We start from the raw sequence: 23,747 nt of genomic DNA on the forward strand, positions 1-23,747 counted from the left end.
TCTATGATCAGAAAGATTAACTGGCAACAGGTGAGGGTGTCAGGAATAGAATATATAAGAATATATAGGTATAAGAAGGAGCGTTCACCGAAGGACTTTCCAAGCACAGATGAATCGTGGCTCACTACTTTGTGCCAAACTTCAGATAATTATCAAGACATTTAAAATGAAAAATGTCTGTGGAAATATGCAAAAACTGATCTTTCAACATGAATAGATAGGGCTGGGTATCAGTCAAAATGTTTCCATACCGGTACCAAAACCGATACCTTCACTTCGATACCGGTTCCTGAGCGATACTTTTTTTCAATACAAATTTTATAATATAAATTCTAACAAAAAGGACATTACATCACACATAACAGTACAAATCTTCACTTTTATTGTTCAGCTCAGTATTTCAGTTTCCCAGAGAGAACCTCCCAAAGGGATTAATAAAGTTGTCTATTTTTCCAGTCCAAGCAGTTTTCTTACAGGGAAAATAAATCATTTCCAGTTTCAAACAGGTGCCAGGTTGGTGTCTAACACTATCCTACACACTGAGGATACTTTTCCTTTAGAAACATCAGCATGTCTGCTTTCTGCAGTATTAAGCTGCAGTAACATTGAGATTACTGCCGGATTTCGCTGAACGTTACCTGTTATAATCCCACACTCTGCGCCGTCCTCGGTGCTCTTAGATGAAGCCGAGTCCAGTGGTGGACATTTTGAATTATGCTGTCCACAGGCTGACTTGAATGCTGAGAGGAGGATGGCTGCGGTCCGACCTTCTTGCAGTCAAACACGGAGCAGCTTTCTGCTCTTTAATGGATTTTTGTGCAGGTCAAATAATGAATTAAATTAGTCGTGTTGCTGGGCTTAGCAGCGATGACTTTTTGGCACATGTTGCATTGCGCACTGTTGGCGTCGATCTTAGTGAAATGGAGGCACGCTTTAGACCTCGGTGGCAATGTTTAACGGGTTCCACACACACATATGAACCCGTCTGTGGGCGTAAGCACATTTTCCTGCAGGCGGCAAAGTGTAACGTTCATACAGCCAATCGAGAGCAGCACGATCAGTTCTTGATCACGTGATTAATCTCTGGGCACCGAAACTTGGCACCAAAAGACGAGGCATGTTTTGATACTCGGTGCTACCGAAGCATTTCGGTCGGTGCCTTAAAAGAACCGAAGTTCGGTACCCGGCCCTATGAATTGAACACAGAGTCACTGTGTAACAGAGAGACACAGACCTACAGAAAGACATTCTGCTAACTATGATATTTTCTTAGAATATTTGTTTTTTTACTGTTGCTCCCATTTTGTCACTACAAAATGAGTGAAACAGCACCCTATACAGTCAACACTACATAGACACTACATTCTAGGCCAATGTCCTCTCAGTCAGGAGGCTCTTGATGGAGAAAAGAAAAAAAGGAATGAATTGTGGTGGCAGCAGTTTGGTGATGAATGTGAATTGGTGAGATAGGACAAAAGGGTGACTATAGAGCAAAGCTATTGTCACAATCCCAAACTGGGTTAACACTTTAGGCACACAAATTCACCACAGAGGTTCGAGACAATCCTATCCTATTGACATGTTTCTTCATAAATGCTAAAATAAAGGGGTCATAATTCAAAACCAAACAGATGCTCACACACGTATACAAAGAAAGGGGGGCACAGTTTCTTCAGCTCAACTCCCAGAGTGCAGGGACAGGCAGAGCAGTAATCTAACAAAAGCACAACACAACATGCACGAAATGAAGAGAAAATATACTGCAAACCAACAGAAGACCACCACCCTGGAAATCCACCACCAGGAGTCGGCCGTGCCCTGTGCCAAAGAAAAGTAAATAAATAAACGTTCAGTTACCTGAACGTACATACATCTAAATCAGAATAATCGATAATGGTAAAACAGAGCTGCAGTCATTCCAGTCCAAGTTACAGCATATTGCCAAGCAGCAATAGGGTTGTGAACGCAACAACAGCTGTCCTGGTGCTGAGACAAGCAGCCGGGCCGCACCAGAAGAGGCCAGACGACGTAGCACGAGCATGAGGAGTGCAAATGGCGTTAACGGGCAGCCCGAGCCCACAGTGCAGGACCACAGTCAGGCAGTCAGATAAGGAAGGACAAACAGCAGCGTCTATAAGAATAATAATACACAGAACTTTGGATCTTGCACACAATGCAGCTCCTATAACGGAGAGAATCAGGCCACTTCAATTGGTTGAGACCAAGCCAGCAACAACCAGAAAAATATGAAGAAGCTCCCTACCGTGAAGAGTTTAAAGAGTTGTTAGGAGCGGCGTTCATGCACTCGTTTGCACATGGTGAACCGGCAACCCCGGAAGTCTGAACCCAGAAGGTAACAGCCACACAAGTGATGGAGGAAGCTTTATGTGCCAATAGCCTGCCCAGTGGCCAATAGAAGACAGGCACTTACATGGTGCATTCAGGGCCTACTGCCACAGAATGAAAGCTACTTTCATGTCACTACCAAAGTGTGGCCACTTGGACTACCCAAGTGTATTTGACTTCAGTACACTGCTGGAACATAAAGTCAGAAAATTAGTAGACTGAGGATTCTAAACATCGATTACAAGTTTCAGCAGTTTGGAGACCAAGGTGTTGAAGGTACCACGCATACTTTTTCATACATACATACAACAGCAGAAAGGACAAGATGGGGAATTTACCAACATAATTCTTATGGAGTTTTGGGAGCAGACAATATTTGGGTGTCTGACCCCATTATCTAATACTACAGAAATGAGTGATGTTATCCAACTTCATGTGACTTGTACAGACTGAAAAACAACATGCTCTGTTAGCACAAAGAGTACCCTGCTCCATATTGTTAGTCATCTTTTTCTGGCCAAGACATCATTAAATCATGAAAGGAAAATATTATGCTTTAGTGCTTCCTGATGAACAAATAGCACAATGTGTAAAGAGGTTGGCGGGATAGGCACCCAACTCAAGCAAGAGACTCATGCTCAAGTCCAACCTTGGTACTGCTATTTTTTGCTTCCTTTTTTATCTATTTTACTTCCCGTCTTCACAGTACTTGTTAATGTATTAAGAGTTCTTAGTTCTGGTAGAGAAACATCATTATTAGGCATTCGGTTACACAATAGGATACATTTTTATTGCAGAAAGCTACATCAACATTATGCTATAATGATTTGTCCCGTGACAGTTGTGTTAACAGCTTGGGAAACCACGCATGTTGAAAAGTGAAGCTCTCCTGTGGATTGACAACCAACACAGTAGACTCCTTACCAAGCATTAATTCAATTCAATTCAATTCAATTTTATTTATATAGCGCCAGATTACAACAATTGTCATCTCAAGGCACTTAAGTAATATAGTCCAATTCAAGCCAATTGGAATTCAATTCATTGTAATCATAATCCAATTAATTCATATAGAGCTAATTCAAAAAATTAATATCCTAGCTAAGGAAACCAACAGATTGCACCGAAATGTGTCTTCAGTCCAATCTCCCGTCCTGAGCGTGCCTGTGGCAACTGTGGAAAGGAACGACTCCCTTTTAACAGGAAGAAACCTCTGGCAGAACCAGACTCAGGAAGGGTGGCCATCCGCCTCGACCAGCTGGGGTTTGAGAAGACAGAAAAGAGGGAAAAGAGGGGGGAAAAACACCATAACGCCATTCAAAGGATATCTGTTGGAACAGGGAAACATAGGTTAATAACCACAATAATGTCACATGTACATAAAATCAATTTTGAAATTAAACAGGGGGAAAAAGAGAGCAAAGTGAGGAAAGGTGTGACAGATGAGGTCCCCCAGCAGTCTAAGCCTATAGCAGCTTAACTATGGGATGTTTCAGGATTACCTGAGCCATCCCTAACTGTAAGCTTTATCGAAAAGAAAAGTTTTAAGCCTAATCTTAAAAGTGGAAAGGGTGTCTGCTTCCCGGACATTTACTGGCAGCTTATTCCACAAGAGAGGGGCCTGATAACTGAAGGCTCTACCTCCCATTCTACTTTTAGAAACTCTGGGAACAACAAGTAAACCTGCAGTTTGGGAGCGAAGTGCTCTGTTAGGAAAATATCTTACAATTAAATCTTTAAGATATGATGGAGCTCGGTCATTAAGAACTTTATATGTCAGAAGAAGAATCTTAAATTCTATTCGCATTAGCATTTGAAGAGTTTGGAGTTGGTCGGTATTGGCTGGGAACAAGGTGTTAACAATTTTTATTTAACCATGACAAATTCATGAATGACCTGAACTGCAGACAAAACATTTTATATTCTGGTAAACTGCAGTAAACAAATATGGAGGCTCAATACAAAAGATTCATCCCATAAGCAGACGCCACCTTATATCACAGCAGACATGTTCAGAGCATTAGAACTCAAGGTGCATTGGTGGACTTCATTTAAGTTGTAAGTGTTACTTAATAACAATAATATTTGCTCTGTTTTATTTGCATTAATCTTTGGCATATTGCTTTATGTGTGTATCTTTGCTTTAGGTATCCCAGTTGAGTCCAGGGTGAACATCTTCATTAACAGCTTTGGATCCATCCAGGAGACAACCATGGTGACACACAGCATAAGCATACTTTATGCCATTTTTGTTTTTTCTTTGGTTTGAAATTCTAGCTACTGGTAAATGCTAAGATACAGCATTTGTGTTCATAATTTGACTGACCAAACCCTAGACCATAGACTTGAAAACATAACATGTGATTTTCAAATTATTAATAGGCAAGGCAAGTTTATTTGTAGAGAACAATTCATACACAAGGTAATTCAAAGTGCTTTACAGCCACATAAAATCCCGAGAAGGCAAATATAAACATTCCAAAAACATAAAAAAGAATCATTAATTAATTAGATTAAAAGCGAAGAGTGCAGATAAAATACTTTCAGTTGTCATATGCACAGCTAAATAAACTGTTTTCAGCCTGGATTTAAACATTGTCAGAGTTGAGGCCTGTCTCACATCTTCTGGAAGACTGTTCCAGATTTTAGGAGCATAAAACTGAAACACAGCCTCACCTTGTTTAGTCCTGACTCTGGGTACCAGCAGGAGACCCCTCCCTGAGGTTCTCATAGTCCCAGTTGGTTCATATGGCTCTAACATGTCAGAGATGTACTTTGGCGCTAGACCATGAAGAGACATGTCCACACACTGATCTCTTTGATGCAGTGACTCAATGTATCTACAGGCCTGTGTTCTCCTGCCGTCAATGACACGTAGATATGAGTGTCATCTGCATAGTTGTGGTAGGACACATTATAGCTGCGTATTAGCTGGCTTAATGGGAGCATGTACAGATTGAACAATAGGGGTCCCAGGATGGACCCCTGGGGAATCCCACAGGTCATAGCCATTTGGTCGGAGACACAGTTACCAATTTCAACAAAATGCCTCCTGTCCTCGAGATAGGACTGGAAACAGTTTAAAGTACTACCAGAGATTCCCACCTAGTCTTCTAACCTCTGTAATAAGATCACATGGTCAACTGTGTCAAAGGCAGCACTCAGGTCCAGAAGAACTAAGACTGAGACTTTGCCTGCATCTGTGTTCAGGCAGATATCGTTTGTCACCTTGATCAGAGCTGCCTCAGTGCTGTGGTGGGGCCAAAAAGGCTGATTAGAAATCATTGTTAGACAAGAGAAAGTCAGAAAGCTGTTGGTATACAACTTTTTTCTAGGACTTTGCCTAAGAATGGCTGGGTTGATATGGGCCGGTAGATGTTCAGTACTGTGGCATCAAGACTGCTCTTCTTTAGAAGACTTAATGACAGCAGCTTTTAAGGCCTTTGGAAATGCTCCAGTCTGGAGTGAGATGTTGACTAGATGAGCGAGTTGTGGTACCAAACTGCTCAGCACAGACTTTAGAAATCTAGTGGGCAACTCATCAAGGCAGCATGTGGATGAACTCAGACTGCAGATGATGTCTTCCACTGTTGGGTGTCAATGACAGGTGTGAAATGTGACAGCTCTCGGTGTCTAGCTGGCTGCAGAGTAATAGTAGCAAAGAACCATAAGAACACAAGAAATTAAACCTGCAAAATCTGAAATAGGAGTTGCTGTATGGATGAGATATTCAAAATAAATAATTAAGACAGCAAGTATAACCATGCACAGTAACTGCACAGTAAAACTATGAAACTTTTTCATTTTAGACTCCCCTCTATTGATTTCCAATTGATTGATTGTTTCTAAACAGCTTCCATCAGTATGATCCTCTTTCATCTTAATGGCAGCAATTTAAAAAAGAAAATCTCAAATCCCAGAATTTGACCTCTGTTTAACTGACACATCCAAATTATCCAGTGATAATGAGTCCCAGCCAAAGGAAGGCTCTGTCTCCATGTTTTTCTTTGTATGATTCTAGGAGATGCGCTGTCAGCTTAGTTTCTTTTTGCTTTTGTGTTTCTGTGTGAGTATCCTTGTGTTTTATTCTTGTTTCTACTGTTTTTTTATGTTTAAAAAAGGTCAACATTGTGAAAGGGTAAAAATTGCTGTACACCAAAGAATATATTTGGTACTATAATGTGATTATTTCAAAATGTTATATTTATTTTCTTAAAATCTGAACAGTTCAGAGTTCTATATGTAGGTAGAATTTGCAGAAGTATTGGAAGATCATTCTGAATAATTGATACATTTTCTCTTTCTGCAGGACTACAGAGTGAATATATTTCTTCGTCAGAGATGGAATGACCCTCGTCTGCGACTGCCTACTGACTTTAAAAGTGACGCACTAACCGTTGACCCTAAGATGTTCCAGTGTTTGTGGAAACCAGATCTTTTCTTTGCCAATGAGAAAAACGCAAACTTTCATGATGTCACACAGGACAATATTCTTCTTTTCATTTTCAGGAATGGAGATGTCTTAATCAGCATGAGGTATGTACAAGGCACAAGGAATGGGAATAAATTCATTATTGTAGGTGATTTTTGAGGTCGACTAATAAAGTCAGTTAAAGTCGATTAGTCGTGATGTCATTGTGACGTCATCAACAAACAAACATTAATCACCAAAGCGGTTATTAGTGTCGTTTGATGTCACACGAGCATTTAGCTACAACTGGGGCTGCAGCTGTCCTTTACTTTAATAACTGTAACTGTAAGCCTTCTTCCCTTTCCTTGAAGATCTTGTGACTGAAATGCAGCCGAGCTGTTGTAATTGTACAAAACAGTCAATAACAGCTACATATATTTTGCAATAAACTTTATTGCATTTTGCAGTTGCTGCACTATATTCCAACTTTAAACATATTTTTGACTCATGTTTAAACTGCTGCCTGCATATTCAGCTGAGCATGGTGGATTTACCCACACAAAGCTGTCCATAGAATGGTGATTCCTGAAAGATGGAGAGAAGAGGTTTAATATACACAGTCAATATCTCCCAAAGAAAAATAAACAAACACAAAAAATCTAAATATCCATCAAGTGAGATTTCACTAGAAGTGGGATTCTTTTTTTCTTTCCATAGTAGAGATAAAACTACAACGTGCCAAATAAATCAATAAAATATGAAAATTAAAAACATCTATGGGGGGACTTAAATAAGTTGACTAGAAAACATTATTTTTGTCTCATGTATCCATAATATTAATATATTTCTTTAAAGGAAGTCTCCAGCTGAATCTGAATTCTGTTTTTGACTAGAACTTTCAGAATGATCCTGATTTACTTGTATGAATGTATTTTATGCTGCTCTCTTGCATTCTTATTTAGTTTTATGAGGAAGAGCTGCTCTTTAAATGATGTAAAGTTAGCGTTAATTCAACCTGCAACATACCGCAGAGAAAAAAAGCACTGGCAGGCAGATCTTCAGCCAAATGATCACAATGAGCACAGCTGACTGTCACCTACCTTGTCTTGGGTCCGCTGCTTGTGCCTTAAGTGCCTGTTTGCTTCCTGCTGAGGTGCTGTAACATGTTAGTTGGGTTATTACAGTGGATGCATTGTACAGTCGGAGTCTGCATGTTCTCCCCGTGTATGCGTGGGTTCTCTCCGGGTACTCCGGCTTCTTCCCACCATGACTCTAAAACTGTCCTTAGGAGTGAGTGTGTGTGGTTGTTTGTCTCGTTTGTCTCTGTGTGGCCCTGTGATGGCAACCTGTCCGGGGTGTTCCCCACCTCTGACCGCTGGGATAGGCTCCAGCCCCCCCACGACCCGACCGACGTATTAAGTGGGTATAGAAAATGGATGGATGGATGGATGGATGGATGGATGGCACCGTACAGTCTTTGCCTTGCGTTTGTGTTTGACATGATTCGGACATTTTTTGACATTTTCTCTGGCTATCGTCATTCCCTTTTCCGTGGCTTTTCTCCCTCTCTCCTGTTCTTGCTCTGCTGGCTCTATGATATAGCTGCTGTCACACAAACACGTGTGCTTCTTGTCTGCGCCACGTGACTGGAAGGTCATACAGGAAGGGGTATATACACTAGAAGTGAATTGATTGATAGAATTTGAATCTATCATTTTTCTGTAATCGTTTAAATCGAGTCAATCGATTATTCATTTCAGCTGTTTCGTCAGGTCTTTTTTCTCCTGTGACAGTTTAGTCCTCATCGTGGTGGTAGTGTGTTGTTGCTTCTGCTACGAATGCAAACTCCGGCTGAAACTGCACTGGAAACATTAGTTACACGTCTCTGCATAGTGAGCTATAATTCTCCTCCTGCCCCAAACAACAATGAGTTGACTCTTAAATGAAGTAGTCGTCTATGTGTGCACCATTCCGCCTCATCATATGTATATGTATAGTATACTCATATGTATAGTATACACGTCACATCTTTTTCTACTAGCTTCTAGTGAACATGGTAAATATCTTAACCTGCTTAAAGTCAGTATGTTATCACTTTAATTACGATAACTGTCACTTATTAGCATCAGCACACGAGCAGCTATGCAGAGCCTGTCATACATCTATAACAGTGATGTAGGTTAAAGCAGTATGAGGGGTCTATCTCACAGGAGCAACACAAAGTCTATGTGACCTACATAGGCAATTAAGCAGATTATTCATCCAACCAACTGGCTTAGAACATTCAGGGCAATGGAAGGAAAGTGAGCAATACAGGCAGAGGAAAAAGTACAGATTACACACACATGAGAAATCAAGAAAGAGGCATGTGTATGGACAGACAGCTGAAACACAGCCCCTGTAATTACTGACTGTAGTACTGTGTAAATCTCAGGTTATTCAACAGTTATCTCATGAATGAGAATAACAGAGTTATGGTGTATTTTGTAGACACCTATATCATGCAAGAACCTGCACCTAGTGACCTTAGTTATAGTATTGACTATAAAGATAGATCTTGTTCCCATAGAGACCAAACTGTAGCAGTGTAAAGAGTTGTTTAGAATTAGGGAGTTGTCTCTAAGAAAATTTTGGAGTAAAAAGCATAAAGAACAAGCTGAGCAAATTTCACAGGAGACTTATCTACCAATAGAATACCTTCCAACAGTTAAAGGACAACAAATGATGTCAGTAAAATTCACGGTGATGTAGACTTGGAAATGTTAGTGATGCTGCAGCAACTCATTAGTTTTTTTACTTATTTGGTTTCTTTATTTATTTATTTTTACTAATAGGCATTTATGCATGTATATATTGAATATGAAATGATATATTTACCCTTTGTAGAAAATGTAATGTAAAACTACATGAAACCTACCATTACATTTGTTGTACACTTCAGTCCAAAGTTAAAGTAATTACAGTAGATTCACTGGAAAATACTGCCATCTCTACTTCTAATATTTTTACAATTATTTTACAATAATTCTTGATGTTGTTTGTATGTGGTTGTGTTGTCTTTATTTTTATGTAGGCTGTCAGTGACGCTGTCTTGTCCCTTGGATCTCACACTCTTCCCAATGGACACACAGCTGTGTAAGATGCAACTGGAGAGCTGTAAGTACATACTGCTCATAGATGAGTGGCGCCACTGCTGCCTTCTGGTCCAAGATATTTTGAACTTCCTCTTTCAACACACATATTGGTTATTTTCTGAGAGTAAGATTAATTGTAACTCTGTATTCTGAAAAAATATAATCAGATTTATGAATGACAGCTTTTATTTTACATCACCGGTAGACTTATTGTCATTTCAGTCTCTTTTGTAGACTGATTGGTTGATTCCTGCCTTGAATATTCAGTTCAGTTCAATTCAATAATGCTTTATTAATCCTGAAAGGAACTCATATTGCAGCTGTATAAATTGTTATTACAGTTATGCTAGTGCTGTCGATAGATCGCAAGATAAAACAAAATTAAGCTGACAAACATTTAGAAAGTTAAAGTGTAGCAGAGAGGGGTGTGGTAAAAATGAGATCACCACCAGTGGATTGGGATGTTGTTTGGAGACAACCAAGCTAATGATGTCACAAACAGCTTCAGCAAGTTTGGAGCAAAGCAAGAGGACAATGAGCTATGAGATGAACAGACAAAGATAGATGACAGGTTGTGCAGTTTTAATTGTCACCGTTGTTATGACAATGTTTATGACCTGTCTGATCATTGTTTTTATATTTCATCTTAAGCTGCTGCCCAGTGCGCATCTCCCCTGTGGGATTGCACCTAAATGAAATAAATGAACAGGCTGCCATTCAAGCAGTTTCCCCTGTAATATTGTTGTGATTGTAAAGGACTACATTTAAACTTAGGCACTGACCCGAGCAGCAATGTTCTCCCACGCTGTCTCCGTCTCTTTTGCAGCTGCAGCGGTGTTGCACTTCTTTCTAAAAACTTGCTGAAACTCGCTGTATGAGCGCATTAAGGTTTCCAATTCAAGCTCAGTGAAAAACGTGGCCCTCCTCTTCCCCGTTGCCATGGTGACTCGCTGAATTGGCGCTCCATTGATGCTGGCTTTTTATAGTTGTGGAGCATGCGCTTAACTCAAGGTGGAACTACTGTCAAATCAGCGTTTCTGTAACTAGAAACTCTGAGTTTTCTATCTCAGAGTAGAGTTTGTTGAACCTGCTTTGTGAAATGGACCCCTGGACAACATCCCTCCCTGCCAGAATCTGAATAAACAGGTCTGGAGTCATTCAGTCATTCCCATGGGAGGATAGACTGTTCATTCACATGTGACATATTCATTTTGTTTAAGCAAACTTTCATAAAGCAAACACTAAAGCTGAGTTTATAATGAACAAATTCTAGCCAGCTGCATAACATTTATCCTAGCTAGCTAGCAGGACAAATAAACAAACAAAAAACAAAAAGGCATGTTACCTCCATATAACTTCTTTTTGATGCCGTTTATCTTGTTGACTTTTCTCGCTAATGGGAATTATGGGTAGCTGTCAATCATTCCTATCATACCTGTTGGCGGTCCGCAACGCTACTGTCCAGCAAATATGACCTAATAATGCCACAAAAACACCAACAACAGTTAATTTTTTCTATGTTTATTTTTTAAGAATATAAGGGATGGACTAAAGACATGAGATAGCTACAGATATATACAGGACATTTTAATTCTCTTCAGATTATGCTGAACATGCAGCTTTGGGGAATCTCGCTGATGGTGCATTCTCCATCGCGTTGTTTGTTTCTTTCTGACGGTGGCGACAACAACAGTAATATCGTCTCCTTCGACTTCCAGGTGACGATCCCGGGAAAAAATCTTGAGCGTGCGCAGAACGCTTAATCCAATCCACAACATGCTTCTGTCATCGACATGCACGTTTGGATCGAGTTATCTCGGGGTCTTAATCCAATTGCGAGTAACACGATTTGGTCCAATTTTTTGTCCGACTAATGTATACATGAACTGAATAACTCAGTCGTATGGTAATGTAGCCTTTAATCTGCTTTTTAAAGTGCCATGTAACCCCACTGAGTGTTATGTAAAGGGTGCGCAGTATTTTCCATTATATTCATCAACTTGTGCAGCATTCTTCTTTGAACAATTAGCTCCAGAGCCGTCCCCAGCACAGAGCAAGCCTTCTTTATCACTTTGTTCAGTTTCTTTGAGTCTCTGGCTCTGATGCTGCTGCCCCAACAGGTGCTACAAAGCAGATTGTACTTTCCACCACACACTTGTAGAAGATATGAAACATCTTGGTGCAGACGCTGAAGGACCTAAGCTTCCTCAAGAAGTACAGTCTGTTCTGTCCTGTCTTGATGACCTCAGTGTTGTAATTCCAGTTCAGTCTGCTGTTCAGGTAAACCTTCAGGCATCTGTATTCGTCAACCAGCTCCACTTCTTCTTCCAGGATGAAGATGGAGTTTGGCTTGTCCTCCTGGAATCCACAATCATCTATTTTGTATTCTCCATGGCGCGTATACACCATGCCACAAATTAATCGCCCAGCTCCCTGTACTCAGCCTCTTGTCCATCACTGATACATCCAACAGCTGCATAGTCATCCGAGTATTTCTGGAGATGACAGGACTCATGGCTTAGAGTCGGAGGTGTACAGAGTGAAGAGAAAATGTGAGAGTACAGTCTCCTGTGGTGCTCCTGTGCTGCTGAGACCTTTCAGTCTCACAAACTGTGTTCTGTTTGTCAGGTAGTCAGAAATCCAAAACACCTGTTTTAATAACACTATTGTTGATGAAAATTTGGGCTGACAATGTTTTTTTTGTATTTTAGTTGGCTATACCACCAGTGATCTTGTGTTCATGTGGCAGTCTGACCCAGTGCAAATGGATGAGATTGCTCTCCCACAGTTTGACATCAAACAAGAGGACATAAAATATGGAAACTGTACAAAGTACTACCAAGGCACAGGTTAGTAATCACCATTTTACATGATACTTAACCTTAGAACAATAACATATATTTTTGTATATTACACCATCACCATCACTAACGTTGGGTGTTGGTGGGAGAAGTGCGGAGTCCAACAGCGCCTCCACGTCAGGCAGCTGCTATGACAGCTCTCACTCACATGAGTACTCATGTGAGCGCGCTTTGAGTGCATGCTTGTCACAAAACCCGGTGGATTGTACTAATTGAAAATTAGCCTGGTGAGTTTTAGTATTGTTTTTGGAAACTTTTTGGAAACTTTGCTGACGTGTTGCCTGTTTCATGCTCTTCCTCGCTGCGGTCTTGTTGCCTAATTAGCATACTTAATTGGGCTGTGTTTTGACTCTTGGCTGTTGTGTGGTAGACTATATTTGGCTTTAGAACAACTTAACTATTAACTACACCTTCTCTCTCTCCGTGTTTCTAGCTGTGGACGGGTATTGTTTAATTAGATATATATTCACATTGAAATTATGGCATTGATTTGAGCCCAACCGCTGTGTGGGTTAGCCCCACCAGAAAAAATCCTCTGGCGCTGCCACTGACTTCAGACAACAACAAACCACAGTGAACAATAGTCAAACCTGAACAAAGAAGCTGATGAGACTGCTTTGGTAGGCCCTGTGGATGGGAAATGTTGTTTTAAAAGCAGACGGATGGGATGGTCGGTAGGGTAGTAGTGGTTTCTGCTGGCGCCCCGTGTATAGAGGCTGTACAGTCGCTGCGGTCAGCCCCGGTTCAAATCCTGTATCGGACGGCCTTTTACTGTGTGTCATTCCCCACCCCCCGCTTTCTGTCTCTTTTTATCTGTCCTGTCCATTAAAAGAAAAAAAAAACTAAAAGAACGGACAGATGGATGGAAGATAAGAGCATGGATGGTTAAGAACCACCTTGAAAAAAATATGTTTTGTTGCTTAAGCTTATGTATTCAGTCACTATTCAATGGTATACTAAAATCCATGTGAAAAAAATAGCTTCTCACTGTTTTTCAGGTCAAATATTTATATGCGATTAAAAATGCGATTGATTAATTACAAAGCCTCTAATTAATTAGATTAAATGTTTTAATCGAGTCCCGGCCCTATAATATATATACATTGTTTGGATGTTGTGTAATGGGCCTATGTTGTATTCCAAATTGCGGAAATGATACTAAAAGAAAAAAAAAATGTTTAGATAACAAATTATAGGAAATAAAGCACTGAAAAGTGTATCTATACGTAAAATAGTCTGTACTTATATAACTCCTTTTAACCGTAGGGTCTTAGGTTTCACATTCACACATTAACACAAACACTCATATGTTCATGCGTTCTACATATGCAGTATCTCTTTCTGTACAATTACACACTGATGAGCATATTAAAGGTAATGTATGCGGGGTAAAATTCGGGATTCAATCTAAGCCATGAGCCACAGCTCAGGGGGTATCCACCCCTTTTGCTTTGAAGCCCTAAATTGATACTTTATTTATAACTATTTATACTTTAACTTACTTTTAGGAGTGACAAAATTAATTCAGTTCAACTGCATGAATATTTACTCTCATTGTGACAAACTCCAGAGTCTGCACCACTGCCAAGCAGCATTTAGAAGACCAAAAAGATACCCAAAAAGGTCAGGGAAAAACCTCTTCAGAAGTTCAGATTAGTGTTGGGATATAAAACACTAAAAGCAATTCTGAATGTTTCTCAATGCGCCATTGAACTCATGATCACAGAATTGCAGAGAGTATTAAAAACTTCAACTCGCTTTAATGCCTTTAAAACAAAACCCATTATGTTTTGAAAAAGTCAGTATCTCAGTAGATATGCAAGAGCTAACTTGGTTATTATTAGATTTTTTTAAGTGTTAAAGAACAGTTATGAATACTTATTAAAATGATTGATTGAGTTCAATAATGCTTTATTAATTCCCCAAAGGGTAATAATGGTGCTGCAGCATAAGTTAAACAAATGTATTATGGTTATTGATGGATACAATAAAAATTGTTTTAAAAATCACCTCACAAACTTTCAGAAAGTAGAAGAGAAAGGTGTCGTCAAAATCTTCAGAGATCACCTTGAAAGGATTGGGGTGTTTGTTGTTATTGTAGCATGGTCAACAGTTCAACATCTGGGGTAACACTACTTTAAAGTAATTCTAATGACAAGACAGGTGTTTCCATCCCTAACGAGTCTGCACATCACTTAACTTGACACTTGACACTTAAAGTGTTTTGGGGTGTTTAAATGGGAACAGAGGGTAGGAGAGAATTGAGCAAAAGTGGTAGAGAGGAGATGGTGAAGAAAGCAGAGTCGGGGAGAGGGGCTGGATTGGGCTACCTACTCCCCCACAGGACTGGTCTGTACACTCTATCCCCTCTGCTTCCATAGAAGAAGAAGAAGGGTCTATCAGTTTTTAATTTGTGGAATACCTTCCTTGGAGAATTGGATTTTAGATGGTGCCCACTGTCCGCTGTGACACATCATCAGTTGTGTGCCCTAGCTTCATTGGGTCTTTCAGTCATTTATCACAAGACACCCTCAGCTGGGGAAGGCCTATCACAGGCTGAGCAGACCTGGGCGTGTTTCGCCTGGTGACTGATGGTGGTCTTTGGTAGCGCATTCTACATTCAGCAACAAACAGTGACTGCTTTGTTCAAACACAGTGGAGAATTTGATTAATTAACTTTGGCAGTTACCTTATCTGAGCTGTCACCTTATCGTGGTGGGGGAGTTTGCGTGCCCCAATGAGTCTGGGAGCTATGTTGCCCGGGGCTTCAAGCCCCTGGTAGGGTCACCCAAGGCAAACAGATCCTAGATGAGGGACCAGACAAAGAACAGCTCAAAAGATTCCTTATGATGAAAAAGAAATTTGGACCGCGTCATCCCTTGCCCGAATATGGGACACCGGGGCCTCCCCCCGGAGCCAGGCCCGGGGGTGGGGCCCGGCAGCGAGCGCCCATGTGCCCATGGCACATGCCAAACAGCAGTTCAGAGTACCCACCCTTTTTGGAGTTTCTGGGGGAGGCACTGGAGAATGCTCCTACCGGAGACTCCCTCGTTCTGCTTGGGGACTTCAATGCTCACGTGGGCAATGACAGTGAGACCTGGAGGGGTGTGATTGGGAGGAACGCCCCCCCCCCCATCTGAATCAGAGTGGTGTTATGTTGTTGGACTTCTGTGCCAGTCATGGATTGTCCATAACGAACACCATGTTCAGGCAAAAGGGTGTCCATATGTGCACTTGGCACCAGGACACCCTTGGCCGCAGTTCGATGATTGACTTTGTGGTTGTATCATCGGACTTGCGGCCGTATGTCCTGGACACTCGGGTGAAGAGAGGGGCGGAGCTGTCAACTGATCACCACCTGGTGGTGAGTTGGCTCCGCTGGTGGGGGAGGATGCCGATCAGACCTGGCAGGCCCAAACGTATTGTAAGGGTCTGCTGGGAAGGTTTGTCGGAATCCCCCATCAGGAGGAGCTTTAACTCTAACTTCAACCATATCCCGGGGGAGGTGGGGGACATTGAGTCCGAATGGGCCATGTTCCGTGACTCCATTGCCGAGGCGGCTGATTGGAGTTGTGGCCGTAAGGTGGTCGGTGCCTGTCGTGGCGGCAACCCTCGAACCTGCTGGTGGACACCAGTGGTGAGGGAAGCCGTCAAGCTGAAGGAGTCGTATCGGGCCTTTTTGGCCAGTGGGACCCTGGAAGCAGCTGATAGGTACCGGCAGGCCAGACGGGCTGTGGCTTTGGCGGTTGCTGAGGCAAAAACTCGGGCCTGGGAGGAGTTTGGTGAGACCATGGAGAACGATTTCCGGACGGCCTCGAAGAGATTCTGGTCCACCATCCGGCATCTCAGGGGGGGGAAGCGGCTCACAGTCAACACTGTGTACAGTGGGGACGGGGCTTTGCTGACCTCAACTAGGGATGTTGTCAGTCGTGGGGGGAGTACTTCGAGGAACTCCTCAATCCTACCAACACGTGCTCGGAAGAGGCAGAGTCGGAGAGCTCGGAGACGGGGCCTCCCATTTCTGGGGCTGAGGTTGCCGAGGTGGTCAAAAAGCTCCTCGGTGGCAAGGCCCCGGGGGTGGATGAGGTCCGTCCTGAGTTTCTCAGGGCTCTGGATGTTGTAGGGCTGTCTTGGCTGACACACCTCTGCAGCATCGCGTGGACATCGGGGACAGTGCCTCTGGACTGGCAGATCGTGGTGGTGGTCCCCCTCTTTAAAAAGGGGGACCGGAGGGTGTGTTCCAACTATAGGGGTATCACACTCCTCAGCCTCCCTGGTAAGGTCTATTGGGGGTACTGGAGAGGAGGATCCGTCGGATAATCGAGCCTCGGATTCAGGAGGTGCAGTGTGGCTTTCGTCCTGGCCGTGGAACAGTGGACCAGCTCTATACCCTCGGCAGGATCCTGGAGGGTGCATGGGAGTTCGCCCAACCAATCCACATGTGTTTTGTGGACTTGGAGAAAGCGTTCGACCGTGTCCCTCGTGAAGTCCTGTGGGGGGTACTCTGGGAATATGGAGTGCCGGACCCCTTGATAGGGGCCGTTCGGTCTCTGTATGACTGGTGCCAGAGTTAGGTCCGCATTGCCGATCCCGATACGTTTCCGGTGAGAGTTGGACTCCGTCAGGGCTGCCCTTTGTCACCGATTCTGTTCCTAACTTTTATGGACAGAATTTCTAGGCGGAGCCAGGGCGTTGAGGGTGTCCGATTTGGCGACCTCAGAATCGGGTCTCTGCTTTTTGCGGATGATGTGGTTCTGTTAGCGTAGTCAGATCGTGACCTTCAGCTCTCACTGGAGCGATTTGCAGCCGAGTTTGAAGCGGCTGGGATGAGAATCTGCACCTCCAAATCCGAAACTATGGTTCTCAGCCGGAAAAGGGTGGAATGCTCTCTCCGGTTCGGGAATGAGATCCTTCCCCAAGTGGAGGAGTTCAAGTATCTCGGGGTCTTGTTCACGAGTGAGGGACGAATGGAGCGGGAGATTGACGGGCGGATCGGTGCGGCGTCTGCAGTGTTGTGGGCTCTGCACCAATCCGTCGTTGTGAAGAAGGAGCTGAGCCAGAAGGCGAAGCTCTCTATTTACTGGTCAATCTACGTTCCCATCCTCACCTATGGTCACGAGTTGTGGGTAGTGACCGAAAGAACAGGATCGTGAATACAAGCGGCCGAAATGGGTTTCCTCCGCAGGGTGTCTGGGCTCTCCCTTAGAGATAGGGTGAGAAGCTCAGTCATCCGGGAGGGGCTCGGAGTAGAACCGCTGCTCCTCCGCATTGAGAGGAGTCAGATGAGGTGGCTCGGGCATCTGGTTAGGATGCCCCCTGGACGCCTCCCTGGGGAGGTGTTCCGGGCACGTCCCACTGGGAGGAGACCCCAGGGAAGACCCAGGACACGTTGGAGAGACTATGTCTCTCGGCTGGCCTGGGAACGCCTCGGGGTCCCCCCGGAAGAGCTGGAGGAAGTGGCCGGGGACAGGGACGTCTGAGTTTCTCTGCTTAAGCTGCTGCCCCCGCGACCCGACACCCGGATAAGCGGCAGATGATGGATGGATGGAACTTTGGCAGCCTTCAGGTGCAACCCAAACACGTTTATCATCCTCTGCTGCCAGACCTGGCAGCTTCTTCCTTTCAAATGCCTCATCGATGGCATCCTTCCAGGGGACCATCAGCTCAATGTTGAAGACACAGTGACTAGGGCTGGACCACAGAACCATATCTGGACACAAGTTGGTGTTTGCGGTTTCAGATGGGATGGTGAGCTTTTTTGGTCGATTAGACAGCTTTCCAGTGGAGTAATATAAAAAACACCGATTTGCTAACACCTATTCTGGCTGAAGTGTACTCAGAGTCAGTGTTACTGGGGCAGCTCCCAAATACGTTTAATGAGGCTTTGATATCATTGATTCACCATTGGATCCAAGTAGTTTCTGACCTGTGAGTTTAGCCTTTGTGGATTGTAAAGTGCTCACTAAAGTCCTGGTAATGACGTTAGAGAATATTTTAACAGACATTGTTCATGAAGACCAGGTAGGATTTGTGAAGGGGAGGTCATCTTCGGACAATCTCCGACGGTTGCTCTACCTTATTTGAATGCGTCATCAGGATAACACCCCTTTAGCAACCTTGTCATGTGATGCGGAGTAGCAGTTCGATAGGGTTGAGTGGAGTATTTTAATACATGTCTTAGAGGCCTTTGGTTTTGGGTTGGGATTTGCAGCAGCAGTCCTAACCAATGGACAAATGTCCCCTTTTTTTCCAGGTCTCACGAGGAACGAAGCAGGAAGATCCGCTATCACCTTTATGGTTTAAGTTACTCCTAGAACCTCTTCCAATCACAATATGAGTGGAGGCAGGAATTACAGGATTGAAGGCAAGAGGGGGGCAACATAAATTGTTCTTGTATGCAGATGACATCCTTTGGCTTTTTGCAGACACGGCTTCATCAACCCCTATTCTTCTAGACACAATTGGAATTTTTTCACAAATTTCTGGCTATAAAATCAAATGGCATAAGCGAGAGGTTATGCCCGTGTCCAGGGGATGCCATCCAGTGGAAGATAGTACACTTCAATTTAAATGGATATCTGTATAAAGATGGGGTGTTTTTGTCATTTCAAGAAATTAGTGAACGCTAGTTAGGAAGTTGTTTGGTCATAATGCACAGCAGCATGTTTAAAGAAAACAAAACACAGCATATCGTCAGAAACACTTCATACCACTGTCAAGCACGATGGTGGAGGGCTGATGATTTGGGCTTATTCTGCAGCCACAGGACCTGGGCACCTTGTGGTCATTCTACAATAGAATGTCTGAAAAAGAAAAGAATCGAGGTGTTGCAATGGTCCAGTCAAAGTCCAGACCTCAACCTGATTGAAATGCTGTGGTGAGACCTTAAGAGAGCTGTGAATAAACCAATGCTGCTGGAAACCTCAAGCACTGCAGGACTGCTTCGAATGCACTGACTGGCCCTTGTTCAAAGGAGCTGCCACTATGGACCAGGAGGTTGATATTGAGGAGTACGCTGTGACTGTATCAGGCTACATTCAGAAATGCATGAATGATGTCCGTGCAACAAGATGCATCACAGATGCAAAACCGTGGATGACTATGGAGGTGCGAGCCCTGCTGAGATCATCTGCTTTCAAATCTGTAGCCACAGTTGCTTTCAGAACAGCAAGAGCCAGGCTGAACAAAGCAGTTAGACTAAAAGGGCCTATGGAAAAATTGAATCTGTCAAAGACTGTAAGACCTAAGGTTAGAGGCACTCTAACAACAAGGCCGCAGCGAAGGCCACTCCACATCATGAGAAACAAGTGCTGTGTCTTGACCCAGCTGAGGTCCCCCAGACCCTAAGGAGGATTAATCCAGGAAAATCTGGTCCTGACCAGATACCAGGCTGTGTGCTCAAGGAGTGTGCAGAACAACTGATGCATGTCCTTACAGATATATTGGACATCTCGGTGCGCCAAGCTGTTTTGCCATCCTACAACAAAGCCTCAGCAATCATCCCTGTTCCTAAAAAAACCCACAGTAACAACTTTGAATGACTATCGCCCAGTAGCACTCACACTCATAATCATGAAGTGCGTCGAAAGACTGATCAAAGGTCACATCACCTCCATCCTACCCCCTTCACTTGACTCACTTCAATTTGCATATCGCCCTAACCGCTCCACCAAGGATGCATCCACCCCAGGACCAAGTGGAGTACCATATAACGTGTATAAGAACTGCCCTAGATTACTCCACAGGCTCTGGAGGATCCTGAAAGTTGTCTGGGGGAGGGGCAAAGTAGCCAACTATTGGAGGTTTGCAGAAAGGGTGTGGATTCCAAAGGAGAATAAGTCAAAGAACATTGAGCAGTTCAGAACAGTGTTGAAGGTAAGATCTTCTTCAGCATTGTCGCCAGACATCTGACAGACTACCTCCTGAGGGATTCCTACATTGACTCTATGGTCCAGGAGGGAGTAATCCCAACGGTACCAGGGTGTCTGGAACACACAGACGTGGTTATGCAGGATCAGGGAAGCCTGAGAAAACAAGGGGGACCTGATAGTGCTGTGCTTAGACATCACAAATGCCTACGGATCCACACCCCACAAGCTAATTGAAGAAGCACTGATTCATTACCATATCCCAGACAAGTTCACAAACCTCATTCTCTAATATAACAGCAGCTTCAGCTCTCTATTATGACAACAACTTCAGCTCAAGAAGGGGATCTTCACGGGCACCATCTCTGTAATCCTTTTCTCCCTTGCCATGAACATGCTGGTAAAGGCCGCAGAGGTTGAGTGTAGGGTGCTAATCACCTGGGCCCGCATGACCTTTAAGCCATCAAAGTCCAGATCCCTGGTACTAAAGAGAGGCAAAAATCTCTGATATGTTCCGCTTCACACTTGGCAACGCACAGTTACCACCAATCACCAAAAACACAGTGAAGAGCCTTGGGAAGTTATTTGACCGCAGACTGAAAGACACAACATCCATCTGAGCCACCAACCAAGTTCTAGAAACTTGGCTAGCCGCAGTCGATAAGTCAGGCCTACCTGGCAAGGTAAGGACTTACCAACACGCCATCCTTCCAAGGATTCTCTGGCCTCTCTTCGGCTATGAGGTCCCGGGCTTTACAGTCAATGGCTTCAAGAGGAGAGCAAGCAGGGCTCTGAGGAAGTGGCTAGGACTACCTTAGAGCCTAAGCAACAACTGTATAGACAAAGAAACAAACTTAAGCAGCCTGAACGAAGAGTTCAGGGTGGCCCGGACGAGGAGGTACTGCAGTATCAGGAATCCACTGACAGAGAGTGTCTCAGGCAGGGATTGAAGTCACCACAGGTCATAAGTGTAAGGCAGCAGAGGCAGTCAGCACTGCTGAGTTGAGGCTGAGGCACAGAGGGCTTGTGGGGGTGATAGCTCAGGCCTTGCATGCATCAGTTGAAGAAGAGCAAGCCAGCAGGCCAGTAGTGATGTAGAAGCAGTTAGCTTGGATAAGATGGGAACAAGCGGTGGAACACTGAGCTGTGGAGGGACGAGCTCCACCGCATCAAATTCCTCGTCCAGGTTGTCTATGATGTACTACCAAGCCCATTCAACCTGGTCTGCTGGCAAGGGTGTAGGAATGAGTTTAACATTGGGGGGGGACACATTGGAAACCTGATAGATATTAGATCATTTCCGGGTGGGACAAATGCGCCTGTCTCCAATATTGGAGGGGTTGTGTCCCCCCCAGTTGCTACGCCTATGTCTGCTGGGGAAATTTGAGTCACCAGCTTGCCAACTGTGCTCAGAGAGAGTGACTCTCGAGCATATTCCCAGCTACCACTTTTAAAGTGCTCACTAATAACTCACTAATTAAAAGAACGCTGGCGCGACTGGCTGCCACGACTGGCTGCTACTGCTCACCACTGCTCACCAGAACTTTTAAACTTATTTTAACGTCTTTTACTGTCTCACAACCCCACTTGCCAGTGCATCTGTCCTCACTTTGGGAAAACGTTTCACGATTTATTTGTGACAAATAAACAACTCGACTGTCACTCCTGCGTGGCTGTGTATGGACCTACACTAGCCCACCTGCTCTGCCTCGGCTATCAAGCCTCACCTGGAATTGCTCACCTTGACGCCGAAGTTGCCCGTTTACAAGCCAACAATGTGGTCCGACAGGCTATACATCTGGTCCGTGTTTACCTGGACTCTCCTGTCACTTGTTCGCCAGCCCATGACGGGACTGCTCCAGTATCAGCTGTATGAGCTCCTGAGACTGCGCTTCCACCTGCCCGAGCCTTCGCCAACCAAACTACACCTCCACCCGGACATCGCTTCCCTGCCCCGTCGGAGATACATCCACCGGGGGTCCCGCCGGAGCTTCCGAGTGGACTCCCGTCGCTCTCCACCCAACACCGGCCATGCTGCCAACCACTGCATGCTAGCCAGCCTAGCCTGCTTGGCTAACACAGCTGTCAGGTACAACACCTCCACTGTCAACTTCGGTCTGTTAAACATCCGTTCACTCACGAACAAGGGACATCTCATCTAGGATCTCCTCAATTAACATAAGTTTGATTTCATCTGTCTAACTGATGGCAGCAGCCCAATGACTTTTCCCAGCTCAACAACTCAACTCCTCCAGAGTTTGTTTACATCTGTCAACCACGTGGCTCTGGCCGGGGCGGAGGTCTCGCAATGATTTACCACAATACGTGGATAGTCTCGCCGCTGTCTGTCCCTGCCTTCAGCTCCTTCAAATCCACTGTCTGTCAACTGCCTGGACCTACTCCTACATCGATTGCAACTGTTTACTGCCCCCCGAAACCATACAGCGAGTTTATAAGTGACTTTGCTGCTTTCCTCACACACCTATCCATCCTCTCCCCAAATACAATACTACTGGGAGAGTTTAACATACACATGGACAATACAAACCACCCTCTTACCAGAGACTTTACATCCTGCCTTGAAGCTCTGGATTTCAGCAGCACACTCACATCCCCACACTCTCCAAAGGACACATCCTGGACTTAATATGCTGCTCTGGTGTCACCCCCACTGACTCTGCAGCAGCTGAACTCCCCATCACCGACCATTTTCTCCATCACTAAGTCCCCCCGTCTCATCTCCTTTCGCAATATCATAAACATGGACATAAACATGGATTCCCTCTCCTCCAGTGTTGAGTTCCTCATGAACATTGATGATTTATCCACCCCGGAATAGCTGGTCTGACACTATAACACAGGACTTCATGATATCCTCAACTCCCTCGCTCCACTAAAAATCTGTCTCTTTCTCCCTCTCTGCTCCCTGGTTTACGCCTGAACTTCGGCTTATGAAAGCCAAAGGCCAGCAGCTTGAGCGGCTTCACCGTAAAACTGGACTGACTATACCCAAAGAAATGTATAAAAAACATTTTCTGCTTTACCAGGACTGCATTTCTAAATCCAAATCAAACTCGTACTCCAGTATAATCTGTTCAAATGTAGGTAACACCAAGTCACTGTTTTC

The 23,747-nt window shown here is 44.0% G+C and overlaps 1 protein-coding gene across 1 annotated transcript in view; it reads left to right on the top strand.

Moving 5' to 3' along the window:
• The window catches only part of LOC140304861 (glycine receptor subunit beta-like), a 64,904-nt gene that overhangs the window by 19,720 nt on the left and 21,437 nt on the right, over nt 1-23,747 (top strand). Inside the window, exons 4-7 of the mRNA XM_072383663.1 lie at nt 4,494-4,561; nt 6,656-6,882; nt 9,831-9,913; nt 12,603-12,740. Coding sequence (XP_072239764.1) covers nt 4,494-4,561; nt 6,656-6,882; nt 9,831-9,913; nt 12,603-12,740 — 516 coding nt within the window. The remainder of the gene's footprint in view (nt 1-4,493; nt 4,562-6,655; nt 6,883-9,830; nt 9,914-12,602; nt 12,741-23,747) is intronic.

The sequence above is a fragment of the Leuresthes tenuis genome, unplaced genomic scaffold (genome assembly GCF_036924035.1).
Source record: "Leuresthes tenuis unplaced genomic scaffold, fLeuTen1.0.hap1 SCAF_4, whole genome shotgun sequence".
NCBI lineage: Eukaryota > Metazoa > Chordata > Actinopteri > Atheriniformes > Atherinopsidae > Leuresthes > Leuresthes tenuis.